Genomic DNA, 14246 nt, shown 5'->3' with positions numbered 1-14246 from the left:
CCCCCCCTCGATACCATTCCCGTGGCAGATGGGACAGGAAAATTCCACACAGGGAGGGGCAAGACCATGAAGGGATTTGAAAACAAGAACAAAAACCATTAAAATCAAGGCGTGTCCAGGTCAGCAGGCACAGAGCTGATGGACAAATGTGGCTTGCTGTGAGTTCAGACATGAGCAACAGAGTTTTCCTTGAGCTCAGGCTTATGGGGGTGTTGGAAGATGGGAGACCAGAAAAAAGAGCATGACTGGAATCGTCAATTCACAAGATAATAAAGATATTGGTGAAGGTTTCAGCAGTAGATGAGTTAACGCGGCTGCAGAATCAGGTAATGTTATGGAGGTGGAAGCGGGCGATCTTGGTGATGGTGTGGATACGTGGTCAGAGGTTCATCTTGGAACATAATAAGACATCCAAGGTGCAAACAGCCGCGAGCAAATCAACGTTGATAATCTCCTCACCTCCATTCAATAATTGAATATCCCTATCTATCAATAAATACTCTACAGTAAATACGCTACATAGTCTCCAGTACTGTTATTGAAGGTTCTCTCTTTGTGTGTTAATTTTAACTGATTTGTAGTAAATTCAAAGGCAACTCGTGGCTTCAAAATGGTTTATTCCTGATATAATATGTATACAAGATAAGGGTCTGACAGAACTAATGCACAAGTCTGCTCTTTTCTCTTCGCTGACTCCAACTGAGGTTCCTCCCCATCTCAGGATGCATGCCCTCACTCCTGATTGACTCAGCTTCCTGTGTGGCCTCTCCATAGGGTCCAGCCCAATCATGTGGTGCTCAAAGAATCGCCCCCTTAAAGATGCCACGTTACCACATGATTGATCACTGATCTCTCTGTTCCTGATTGGAGCCCCACATGACCCCTATTTAGCCACAACTTCCTAGTTTTATTCGTTCATAGAACATAGAACATAGAAAAGCTACAGCACAAACAGGCCCTTCGGCCCACAAGTTGCGCCGAACATGTCCCTGCCTATTAGGCTTAGCTACAACCCTCTATCTTACTAACTTTCATGAACTTATCTAAAAGTCTCTTAAAAGACCTTATCGAATCCGCCTCCACCACCACTACCGGCAGCCGATTCCATGCACCCACCACCCTCTGAGTGAAAAACTTACCCCTAACATCTCCTCTGTACCTACTCCCCAGCACCCCAAACCTGTGACCTCTCGTGGCAACCATTTCAGCCCTGGGTAAAAGCCTCTGAGAATCCACTCTATCAATACCTCTCAACATCTTATACACCTCTAACAGGTCACCTCTCATCCTTTGCCTCTCCAAGGAGAAAAGACCTAGCTCTCTCAACCTATCCTCATAAGGCATGCCACCTAATCCAGGCAACATCCTTGTAAATCTCCTCTGCACCCTTTCTATGGCTTCCACATCCTTTCTGTAATGAGGCGACCAGAACTGGGCACAGTGCTCCAGGTGGGGTCTGACCAGGGTCCTATTCAGCTGCAGCATTATCTCCCGATTTCTAAACTCAATTCCTCTATTGATGAAGGCCAGTATTCCTTACGCCTTCTTAACCACAGCCTCTACCTGCGACGCTGCTTTGAGTGTCCTATGAACCCGGACCCCAAGATCCTTCTGATCTTCCACACTGCCAAGCGTCTTACCCTTAATATTATATTCTTTCATCCTATTCGACCTGCCAAAATGAACCACCACACACTTATCTGGGTTGAAGTCCATCTGCCACTTCTCCGCCCAGTCTTGCATCTTATCTATGTCTCGTTGCAACTGCTGACATCTCTCTACACTATCCACACCACCACCAACGTTGATAATCTCCTCACCTCCGTTCAATAATTGAATATCCCTATCTATCAATAAATACCCTACAGTAAATACGCTACATAGTCTCCAGTACTGTCATTCAACGTTCTCTCTTTGTGTGTTGATTTTAACTGATTTGTAGTAAATTCAAATGCAACTCGTGGCTTCAAAATGGAACGATTTATTACTGATATAATATGTATACAAGATAAGGGTCTGACAGAACTAATGCACATAATAATCTCTTCTCCTCGCTCATGGGGTGTGGGTCTCTCTGGCTGGGCCAACATTTATTGTCCATTCCTATTTGAACTAAGTGGCTTCCAAGGTCGCTTAAGAGTCAACCACATTGCTGTAGGTCTGGAGTCATATGTAGGCTAGACTTCTTCCCTACAGGGCATTAATGAACCAGATGGGTTTTTGTTGACTTCAGATTTCACCATCTGCCTTGGTGAGAGTTGAACCCGGGTCCCCAGAGAATTGTCCTGGGTCTCTGGATTATTATCCCAGTGACAATACCACTGCGTCATGGCCTCCCAGTGGAGGTAGGATGCGAGGTAGCACATAAGTACAAAGATCCAAACACTTTCAACGTACTGGCTTGGCTGGAAGCCAGTAAGTCTCTTTCCTAATGGAGATAATCAGCTCCAATGACAAGTCGCTCCATGGCTTAAAGCTTCCACCGTCTGTCTGAGAGGAAGGCTGTGTGCTCCTGGCACTATAGGGCCACCAAGATCTACGCGCATGATTAGATTATGAGACAAACCCAATGGGCAAACATTGCTGTGCAAAAGGTCACAAAGGAAATGATGTCATGCTGATATTTTCTTTTCAGCGTACCTCAGTTTAACAGCACAGACTATAATTCAGACACAAAACAACACAAAAGCAACAGTGTATGAATAATCAATTCTGACACATCCCCTACTAAATGGAAAGAATGTCTTTAAAGAAATGGGATTATACACTATGTTAAGAGTATGATCCTTTCACCTCCAGACATGGTTTCAAATACAGCACAGATGGCAGGGATGAAAAGTGGCTTTTAAAGGATCTGAAGTAAAGTGCAATCAGTCACTTTCAATCTGGTTCCTATCATACCCAGAACAAAGCTTCCTGCAAGGTTCATAAAGTTAGCAAAATAAATTACTTTGCCTTTAAAGGCTGTATTATTCTATCAAGTATCTACAATGCAGAGGGCCTCTTCAAATAGATCAGACTATTATTGCCTAATACTTTGTTTCTGTGACAAAGCATAGGCCTGACCATAGAATCATACAGTGCAGAAGAGGCCCTTCGGCCCATCAAGTCTACACCAACACATTAGAAACTTCTGAACTCCCACCTAATCCAATCTGCACTTGGCCCATAGCCCTGAATGTTATGATGTGCCAAGTGCCCATCCAGGTACTTTTTAAAGGATGTGAGGCAACCCGCCTCTACCACCCTCCCAGGCAGCACATTCCAGACTGTCACCAGCCTCTGGGTAAAAAAGCTTTTCCTCACACCCACCTAAACCTCCTGCCCATCACCTTGAACCTATGTCCCCTTGTGACTGACCCTTCAACTAAGGAGGAAAGATGCTCCTTATCCACTCTGTCCATGTCTCTCATAATCTTGTACACCTCAATCAGGTCGCCCCCTCAGTCTTCTCTGCTCCAACGAAAACAACCCAAGCCTATCCAACCTCTCTTCACAACTTAAATGTCCCATCCCAGGCAGCATCCTGGTGAATCTCCTCTGCACCCCCTCCAGCGCAATCACATCCTTCTGATAATGTGGCGACCAGAGCTGCACACAATACTCTAGCTGTGGCCTCACCAAAGTTCTATACAACTCCAACATGATTTATCTGCTTTTGTAAATCTATGCCTCGATTGATAAAGGCAAGTGTCCCAAATGCCTTTTTCACCACTCTACTAACATGCCCTTCCGCTTTCAGAGATCTGTGGACAAGCACGCCAAGGTCCCTTTGTTCCACAGAACTTCCTAGTGTCCTGCCATTCATTGAGTGCTTTCTTGTCAAATTACTCCTTCCAAAGTGTAGCACCTCACACTTTTCAGGGTTCAATTCCATCTGCCACTTATCCGCCCATTTGACCATCTCGTCTATCTTCTTGTAACCCAAGACACTCCGCCTCACTGTTCACCACCCATCCAATCCATCCGCAAACTTACTAATTAACCCCCACATAGTCATCAATGTCATTTATATAAATGATGAATAATAGGGGTCCTAATACAGATCCCTGTGATACATCACTGGACACTGCCTTCCAGTCACTAAAGCAGCCTTCTGTCATCACCCTCTGTTCTTCTACAATTGAGCCAATTTTGAATCCACTTTATTAAATTACCCTGTATCCCATGTGAATTTACCTTCTTTGCAAGTCTCCCATGTGAGACCTTGTCAAAGGCTTTGCTGAAATCCATATAAACTACATCGACTGCACTACCCTTATCTACACACCTGGTCACCTCCTCAAAAAATTCAATCAGATTTGTTCGGCATGACCTCCCTCTGACGAAGCCATCTGACTATCCCTGATCAAGCTTTGCCTCTCCAAGTGGAGAGAGATGCTCTCCTTCAGAAGTTTCTCTAATAGTTTCCCCACCACTGACGTGAGACTTACTGGTCTGTGGTTCCCTGGCTTGTCTCTACAACCCTTCTTAAATAGCGGAACCACATTAGCTGTCCTCCAGTTGTCTGGCACTTCCCCCGTGGCCAGAGAGGAATTGAAAATTTGGATCAATGCCCCTGCAATCTCCTTCCTTGCCTCTCACAGCAGCCGAGGACACAATTAATTGGGACCTGGAAATTTATCCACTTTTAAAGCTGCCAACACCTCCAATACCTTGTCCTTCTCCTTGTCAATTTTCTCAAGAGCCTCATAGTCACTCTCCCTGAATTCCATACCATCGTCCTCATTCTTTTGAGTGAAGATGGATTTGAGGCATTCAGTCAACACTCTACCAATGTATTTTGGCTCCATCCACAGATTGCCCCCTTGGTCCCTAATGGGCCCTACTCTTTGCCTGGTTTTCCTCTTCCCATCAGTACAAATATTATGGCTAAATGGGATTTAGCATGAATTGAGCCCATGAAGAGGGGATCTTCCAGGTGGAGCTCTGTACACTCAACCTCTGACTGAAAATTAACATTGTTAACACCATTCTGTCCATATTGCATTTTCTGTACCGATGCCAATCCATACCCACCCCCACCTCAGCCTCCATACAATCTCACAGGACTGGCACGAAGTACTTCTTAAATGGCTTTAACAAGAAGAACAGAAGCAAATGGATCAATTTTGCTGCAATTGTAAAGGGCATTGGTGAGGCCACACCTGGAGGATTGTGTGCAGTTTTGGTGTCCTTACCTGAGGAAGGATGTCCTCGCTACAGAGGGAGTACAGCAAAGGTTTACCAGGCTGATTCCTGGGATGGCAGGTCTGTCATATGAGGAGAGACTAAGTCGGTTAGGATTATACTCACTGGAGTTTAGAAAAGCGAGAGGGGATCTCGTAGAAACGGTATAAAATTCTAACAGGGTTAGACAGGGTAGATTCAGAAAGAATGTTCCCAATGGTGGGGGCATCCAGAACTCGGGGGCATAGTTTGAGGATAAGGGGTAAACCTTTTAGGACTGAGGTGAGGAGAAATTTCTCCACCCAGAGGGCGGTGAATGTATGGAATTCACTACCACAGAAAGTAGTTGAGGCAGAGAGTGTGTATAGATGGGTCTTTTTCTAAATGGAGGTCGGTCACCAGTGGTGTGCCCCAGGGATCTGTTCTGGGACCCTTGCTGTTTGTCATTTTCATAAATGACCTGGATGAGGAAGTGGAGGGATGGGTTGGTAAGTTTGCCGACGACACCAAGGTTGGTGGGGTTGTGGGTAGTCTGGAGGGATTTCAGAAGTTACAGAGAGACATAGATAGGATGCAAGACTGGGTGGACAAGTGGCAGATGGACTTCAACCCAGATATATGCGTTGTGGTCCATTTTGGCAGGTCAAATGGGATGAAGGAGTACAATATAAAGGGAAAGACTCTTAGTACTGAGGATCAGAAGGACCTTGGGGTCCGGGTCCATAGGACTCTAAAATCGGCCCCACAGGTGGAGGAGGTGGTTAAGAAGGCGTATGGTCTGCTGGCCTTAATCAATCGAGGGATTGAGTTTAGGAGTCCGGGGATAATGATGCAGCTATATAAGACCCTCGTCAGACCCCACTTGGAGTACTGTGCTCAGTTCTGGTCGCCTCATTACAGGAAGGATGTGGAAAAGATTGAAAGGGTGCAGAGGCAATTTACAAGGATGTTGCCTGGATTGAGTGGCATGCCTTATGAGGATAGGCTGAGGGAGCTCGGTCTTTTCTCCTTGGAGAGATGTAGGATGAGAGGAGACCTAATAGAGGTATATAAAATGTTGAGAGGCATAGATCGGGTGGACTCTCAGAGGCTTTTTCCCAGGGTGGAAATGGCTGCTACGAGAGGACACAGGTTTAAGGTGCTGGGGTGTAGGTACAGGGGAAATGTTAGGGGGAAGTTTTTCACACAGAGGGTGGTGGGCGAGTGGAATCGGCTGCCGTTAGTGGTGGTGGAGGCAAACTCAATAGGGTCTTTTAAGAGACTTCTGGATGAGTACATGGGACTTAATAGGATAGAGGGTTATAGGTAGGCCTAAAAGGTAGGGATATGTTCGGCACAACTTGTGGGGCCGAAGGGCCTGTTTTGTGCTGTAGTTTTCTATGTTTCTCTATGTTTCTAAAATGTTGTCTGATTTCAAGAAGAAATTAGATATATAGCTCTATGGGCTAAAAGGATCAAGAGATATTGGGTGGAAGGGGAGATCAGGATATTGAATTTGATGATCAGCCATGATCAAAATGAATGGCGGAGCAGGCTCAAAGTGCCGAATGGCCTACACCTGCTTCTAATTTCTCTGTTTCTATGTTTCTAATAAATGGAAATCTGGTTCATGCATTGGGAGAAACCTGAAGCCATGAGGGCCATTTCAACACAGTGCTGAGTTCAAACTGACCCCTTTTTCACTGGAGGGAGCTCGGTTTCCCGTAGAGTGTTACTACCATGTTTAAGACTAGACATGAATATGCTTAATAAGTGGATCAGGTCTGTGGATGTCAAGCTGTCAAGTTATTTAAATCCCCTTCTCTGTAAATTAAGAGAAAAATATAGCAAGTTGTGTCTCTGAGTTGAAATAAACCTGGAGTTGCAATTTCAATGGCTGTTTGTTGAGGTAAGCCCGTGGGCTATCATTGTGGTATTATTACTGATTGACTGCTTCCTGTCATCACTATAGTGGAAGGCTATAATTTCATAGTTTAACTGACAGCTCCAGGAGATTATTAAGGGATTGGCTGTCTTTGATTTGGAGCTATGAAAACAAATGAATGTCGTTCGGAGAGATTAAATGTATCGAATGAGCTTTTGTTAATGAGTGCATTTTAAAATATATATTGAAGTCAAAAATACTTAGAGCTTTGTTTTATCTCAGCATGGCTCCTGAGGTCTACGCATTGTGAATATTGGATGAGTTGGCATGGAGGATGTAAGGTCAAAGGGTGATAGGTAGGGCGCATGGTTTGGCATGAGTTGGCATGAAGTTAACATAGGGGCTATATAGGGTCAATGTGATATAAAGAGTTATGGGTTGGCATGGAGGATATGAGGGGCTATGAGGAAGTGGGGGGGGGGGGGCATTGGAAGTGGGTGGAAGGGTGAGGAGTGAGGCCTGGAGTGTCTAACTGCCTTTATTACCACAGGGATGAAGTCCCAGAGCATCAAGGCGGGCCTTTTAAGCAGCCCACCTTGTCTCCTGGCAGCCCCTGTGGCTGCCTTTGACCTGCTTCCGGGAGCAATGGGCCTGACTCCAACACTCCCTTGCACCCCCCAGAACAAAACTCCGGCCATTGGGGGCTGTTTCTCCCAAGGTAGGACATTTCCTGACTTTGCACAATCACCTCGGAAGCAAACTTTCGGGCCCAAGTCTTAGTTCTCTGGAGGGCCTGAGCGAAATAATCCTCAGAGTCTACGAACAAAGCTTGTGTTTGTTTTCTCCTATTTGAATCCCCCAGTCGCCACCCTCCGGTGCCTGTTCGGGTACACTGAGGGAGGATTTAGCATGGCCAATGTACCTAACCAGCACATCTTTCAGACTGTGGAAGGAAACCGGAGCACCCGAAGGAAGCCCACGCGGACATGGGGAGAACATGCAGACTTCGCACAGACAGTGAGCCAAGATGGGAATTGAACCCAGGTCCCTGGCGCTGTGAGGTAGCAGTCCTCTTTCCCCACCCCAAATGAATTGGAGGGGATAGTGAAGGTGACAGACTCTCAGTCTCTGCTTCTCTTCCCAATAATATGCCACCCACCCCAAAACCATTTCCCCCCTTACCCCGCCTCCCCCCACACATACGACAGACTGAACCAGCTGTCATCCTGGGACCGTGGTAATTCTGTGAAGCACACCACCTGTTGTCCTCTCTTAGGATGACTGCATCTATGGGCAGCGCGGTGGCACAGTGGTTAGCACTGCTGCCCCACGGCACCTGGGTTCGATTCCCGGCTTGTGTCACTGTCTGTGTGGAGTTTGCATGTTCTCCCCGTGTCTGCGTGAGTTTCCTCCGGGTGCTCCGGTTTCTTCCCACAGTCTGAAAGACGTGCTGGTTAGGTGCATTGACCTGAACAGGCACCGGAGTGTGGCGACTAGGGGAATTTCACAATTTCACAGTAACTTTGTTTCAGTGTTAATGTAAGCCTTACTTGTGACTAATAAATAAACTTTACTGTCCTCCCACCATTGTCACTCTGCCGGTGCCCTTGTTCTTGTCTGTTAGCCAGCCAGTCTAAACTGCAACCATACATGCTAAGGTGGTGCAGTCTGAAGCCGAGGCCTTCAGGGTCCAGAACTGCTCAAGGGCATCCTGTAAGACCACCTGCAGTAACCCCAGCCACAAGGGTAGCGCTGTAATATCCTATAGCTTTATGCTTACATCCACCTCCTGCCCAAGGCCTCCAGTGCTGCGCCAGAGAACTTAGGGGTATGCTCTCTGACCTGTAACAACATTCACCCCTTGTTCACCTCACCAGTTCTATTGGCGGCTCTAGGCAAAAGGCACTCATTCTTTATGAGGTACAGGCTGGCTTTATGTAGTTTCTTTATCCTGAATGACAAGCTCACATTTTCTCTACATAGAAACATAGACACTAGAAGCAAGAGTAGGCCAATTGGCCCTTCAAGCCTGTTCCACCATTCACCTTGATCATGGCTAACCATCAAATTCAATATCCTGATCTCCCTCTTCCCCCATATCCCTTGCTCACTTTAGCATCAAGAGCTTTATCTAATTTTTTCTTGAAATCACAAAACGTTTTGGCCTCAACTACTTTCCACACATTCACCACACTCTTGTTGAAGAAATTTCTCCTCACCTCAGTTCTAAAAGGTTTAGCCCTTATCCTCAAACTACGATTCCTAATTCTGGACTCCCCCACCATCAGGAACATTCTTTGTGAATCTATGCTCCACCTGCCTAACTTTTGCTCACTCACTTAACCTATCTATATTCCTTTACAGACTCTTTGTACATCCTAACCTCAATACATGTTTCAGTCACAGAACAGCTGTATCTAACTCTAAAAACAACGGCCAAATCCAACTTTCTCAAATGCTCTTATCTCAATAGAGTATAGATCTGGTCCTTGCGTTTGGCACACACTTTCCTAAGGCTGTCATCACCTTCCCGGTGCCAGATAGTCATCCAATATTTAATAGTGTGCTGGTGAGTGTCAACTTTTCTCTGTTGTGTTATCTTACCATAATGTGGGATGATGGCCCAAGCCATGGCAGACGCATAGATTCCTCCGATCATCCAGAACATGCAGAGCCAGCTCAAGTGTTCACCACGTTTCTCCCGGGCCAATACTTCAGCAAAATAAGAAAACACAACTGGAACTGCTCCTCCAATCCTGGGTTAAATGAGACAAAATAATATCTTAGTTGTCATTGTGGATGCCACTTATCTGTGATTTCTAAGCCTTGTTGTCCCTTCTCCTACAGGGAGGCAATAAAGTCCCCGGCATCTGTAAAGTACAAGTGACAGCACTACTGAGGAATCCTCAGATGAAATGGGTTATAAAATTCAACACGGCACAGACCGAGCAGAACTCTTTCAATAAGCAATGAAAACCACAATAGCTCAACACAACGTTTACGTGAGGCATATAGTGTAATTTCCTAAAATGTAATGGGGAGCCAGTTAGATCAGTTGGATGGACGCCTTGTTCATGATGCCAACAGCACAGGTTCAATTCCCGTACCAGTTGAGGCTATTCATGAAAGCCTTGCCTTCTCAATCTTGTCCCTCGCCTGGGGTATAGTGATGCTCGGGTTAAATCACCACTGGTCATCTGGATGTTATTAAACTGGAGAGAGTGCAGAAGTGATTTACAAGCGTGTTGCCAGGACTCAAGGGACTGAGTTATAGGAAGAGATTGGACAGGCTAGGTCTTTTTTCTTTGGAGCGTAGGAGACTGAGGGGTGATCTGAAAGAGGTATATAAGATCATGAGAGGCATGGATAGGCTGAATGCACTCAGTCTTTTTCCCAGGGTTGGGGAATCAAGAGCTAGAGAGCATAGGTTTAAGTTAAGAGGAGAAAGAATTCATGGGAACCTGAGGAGCAACTTTTTTGCACAGAGAGTGGTACGTATATGGAATGAGCTGCTGGAAGAAGTGGTTGAGGTAGGGACATTTACAACATTTAAAAGGCATTTGGACAGATACATGGATAGAAAAGGTTTAGAGGGATATGGGCCAAATGCAGGCAAATGGGGTTAGCTTAGATGGGCTTTTTGGTCGGCATGGACCAGTTTGGGCCGAAGGGCCTGTCTCTGTGCCATAGATTCCATGATTCTATAACTGTGGCGACTTTACCTTTTACCGAGTGCAATAATTTTTTAATGTGATATTAATGAGTGATAAAACTCAGCTGCCTGTCTAGAAACATTGCACTATTAAATATTTTACTGCATATTCCTGCAGCTTTGAGGTGATTTTGTGCTTTTCAGCCCGAGGAAATTCAGTGCTAAAATGGGTTCAAAACATCGATCACAACAAACAATAAATGATAGTTGGCAAAATTGACACAAGACATTTATATAACAGAAGCAAATACCTTAACCACCGTCTAAATAGACATTTCAACTTAGGAGCAGGAAGGAAAGTCAGGAGTAGTTTTTCACCTAAGGGATTACAGATTTCTGGAACCAATACCCAGAAAAATCACAGAAGTCACCTTATGAACAGATTCAGGAGACAATCAGTAGGTGCATTAACTCGGAATATCACAGATAATTTACATATTTTGCAGTAACTTTTGTGCATTGGTGTTAACTGGATGGGTGCTAATGTTCCCCAAAAGTCCCAAAAATCCTTGGGACAGTTAATGGGCCGAATGTTAACACAAGACTCCTGCATTCCCTGTGGTTTCCATTGTCAATTCTAATTATTGCGGTCGTTGCAAATACATACACAGACTGCCAGCATATTTTGAGAAAAAAGAGAAATTAACATTTTGGAAATAGACATTTCAGCAGAAACAATGAAAGCTCTTAGCCTGAAGCTTAAAATGATCATTTCTGGACTCAGATGCTGATTAGCCAATTGAACATTTCACAAATCTTGTGCTTATAATACAAGCATTGCATATTTTACTCTTAAAATTTATTGCTTTTTGGATAGATGATGTGAGAAGATTTTGCTCTCTTCAATTTCTATTGAGATTTGTCCAAAATTTCATGCCTTTTCCATGAGTCAGGACTTATATAGTTCTTTTAGCTGCTTTTCAGCCCTATTGAAAGGGTGCAAGGGGGGTGAAGCTTCTGGACTTTTTCAAGTGTGGGGGCCGTTTTCGGTTCCTGACCTTTTGGCAGGAGTTGGCAAATTAAGGGCCTGACTCAGAGATCACTGTCCAATGAGGGACGCTGGGCAGGTGGGAGCCGGAAGGACCGCAGATCATTGCCAAGGTGGCCAACAGCCTCCACAGTGTCACCATTGAGAGCACTGCTTGGGGGTTAGGAGAGCAGCAGGAATGGCAGGGATGCAATGGAGGCACCATCGTTATTGTGTGATGGAGGGGGGAATGGGAGATTGCTGGAATTGGTGCACTATCACAGACATCAGGGCGACACAGTGGCACAGTGATTAGCACTATTGCCTCACAGTGCCAGAGACCCGGGTTTCATTCCAGCCTGGGTGACTCTCCGTGTGGAGTTTGCACATTCTCCCAGTGTTTGTGTAGGTTTCCACCGGGTGCTCCGGTTTCCTCCTACAGTTCAAAGATCTGTGTGTTAGGTCAATTGGCCATGCTAAATTGCCCCTTATTGTCCCAAGATACGTTGGTTAGGGGTAAATGCGTGGAGTTACAGGGTCAGGGCCTGGGTAAGGTGCTCTCTCGGAGAGTTGGTGCAGACACAATGCACCGAATGGCCTCCTACTGCACTGTAGGGATTCTATGATCAATCTCCAGACAATCCTCTCCGCAGTTAATTACTCAGTTAATGGTAGGGCATTGAGGAGAGTTATAGAACAAAGATCTAGGGGCACAGGTTCATAGCTCCTTGAAAGTGGAGTCACAGGTGGACAGGGTGATGAAGAAGGCATTTGGCATGCTTGGTTTCATTGGTCAGAACATTGAATACAGGAGTTGGGGCATCCTGTTGAAGTTGTACAGGACATTGGTAAGGCTACACTTGGAATACTGTGTACAGTTCTGGTCACCCAGGAAAGATATTATTAAACTAGAAAGAGTGAAGAAAAGATTTACCAGGATGCTACCAGGACTTGATGGTTTGAGTTATAAGGAGAGGCTGGATAGACTGGGACTTTTTTCCCTGGAGCGTAGGAGGCTGAGGGGTGATCTTATAGAGGTCTATAAAATAATGAGGGCCATAGGTAAGGTAGGTAGTCAATATCTTTTCCCAAAGGCCAGGGAGTCTAAAACTAGAGGGCATTGTTTAAGGTGAGAGGGAAGAGATGCAAAAGGGTCCAGAGGGGCAATGTTTTCACTCAGGGGGTGGTGAATGTCTGGAACGAGTTGCCAGAGGCAGTAGTAGAAGCAGGTACTATTTTGTCTTTTAAAAAGCATTTAGACAGGTTACATGGGTAAGATTGGCATAGAGGGATATGGGCCAAACGTGGGCAATTGGGACTAGCTTATTGGCAAAAATTGGGCAGCATGGACAAGTTGGGCGAAGGGCCTGTTTCCATGCTGTAAACCTGAGTGACTCTATGACTCCACATGGCAAACCTCGGCCATTGGAATGCATCAGCCTCGCCATTTCTTGGTGGTAAACATGATAAAGCCTTGAAATCCCACACAGCTCCAAGCTTCTGCCATGCAGCCCCTCCCCCGAATGCGGACATAGCCAGGGGGCCCGTGTGCTGGTGGAAAAATTGCCTTGAGCTTGGAAAGTCATTGTAAATCAATCCTTAAGGTAACATCATTGGCTGGCTGGCGTAGACACCTGGCCTCGGACCCAGTCTGCCCTGGGAAAAGCTGCCAGAGGTGGGAACCCGCTGGCAACCAGACCTGATGCATTTTTTCCAAAATTAGATTGCCCCCCTGACCCCATAAATCAACCTCCGAGGACCTGGGAAAGCCCCCTCCCCTCCCCCCCTTCAAAGATTGCACATACATAATTATTCTTCTTCGTGTATTTTTACAGGTGGAAAGTGTAACAGTTTTGATTTTGGTGATGGAATTCAACTTCAACAGAATAGGAAAAAAATACAGCAATGATTTCCCCAGCCTTTATACAACCCATCTGATTTCCCCTTCCTATAAAGATCGTGGTGTTAAACGTCGAAAGTGGAACCTCAAAATCCTTCCAAAAATGGGGTTAACTTATGGAGGGACTAGAAAATGTAAATGGCCAATTTTGGTCATGGATCATGGAAACATAGAATCCCTACAATGCAGAAGAGGCCATTCGGCCCATCAAGTCTGCACCGACTTTCTGATAGAGTATCTTACACAGGCTCTCTCCCCACCCTATCCCTGTAGACCCTACACATTTCCCATGGCTAATCCATCTAACCTGCATATCTTGGGACACTGAGAGGCAATTTAGCATGGCCAATCCACCTAACCTGCACATCTTTGGACTGTGGGGGGAAACCGGAGCACCTGGAGGAAGCCCACACAGAGACGAGGAGAACATGCAAACTCCACACAGGCACCCAAGGCCGGAAATGAATCTGGGTCCCTGGCACTGAGAGGCAGCAGTGCTAACCACTGTGCCGCCTTGGTGTTAGGGTTACCATTTTGAGATGGGAAGAAAGGAACATTCCACCAGTAATTTAAATTAAATCAATCTGACACATCTTATTCAACAAATTAATTCAACAAAAGTACCTTTAACCAT

The 14246-nt window shown here is 45.6% G+C and overlaps 1 protein-coding gene across 4 annotated transcripts in view; it reads right to left on the bottom strand.

Annotated features, from left to right (window-relative positions):
- Positions 1-14246, bottom strand: part of sv2ca (synaptic vesicle glycoprotein 2Ca) — a 148361-nt gene that overhangs the window by 79931 nt on the left and 54184 nt on the right. For all 4 annotated transcript variants that reach the window (XM_078215436.1, XM_078215437.1, XM_078215438.1 and 1 more), the window contains exon 3: positions 9638-9789. In XM_078215436.1, coding sequence (XP_078071562.1) covers positions 9638-9789 — 152 coding nt within the window. The remainder of the gene's footprint in view (positions 1-9637; positions 9790-14246) is intronic.

The sequence above is a fragment of the Mustelus asterias genome, chromosome 6 (genome assembly GCF_964213995.1).
Source record: "Mustelus asterias chromosome 6, sMusAst1.hap1.1, whole genome shotgun sequence".
Taxonomy (NCBI): domain Eukaryota; kingdom Metazoa; phylum Chordata; class Chondrichthyes; order Carcharhiniformes; family Triakidae; genus Mustelus; species Mustelus asterias.
Note: the sequence above shows the minus strand (reverse complement) of the source record. Positions and strands in the feature narration are given on the sequence as shown.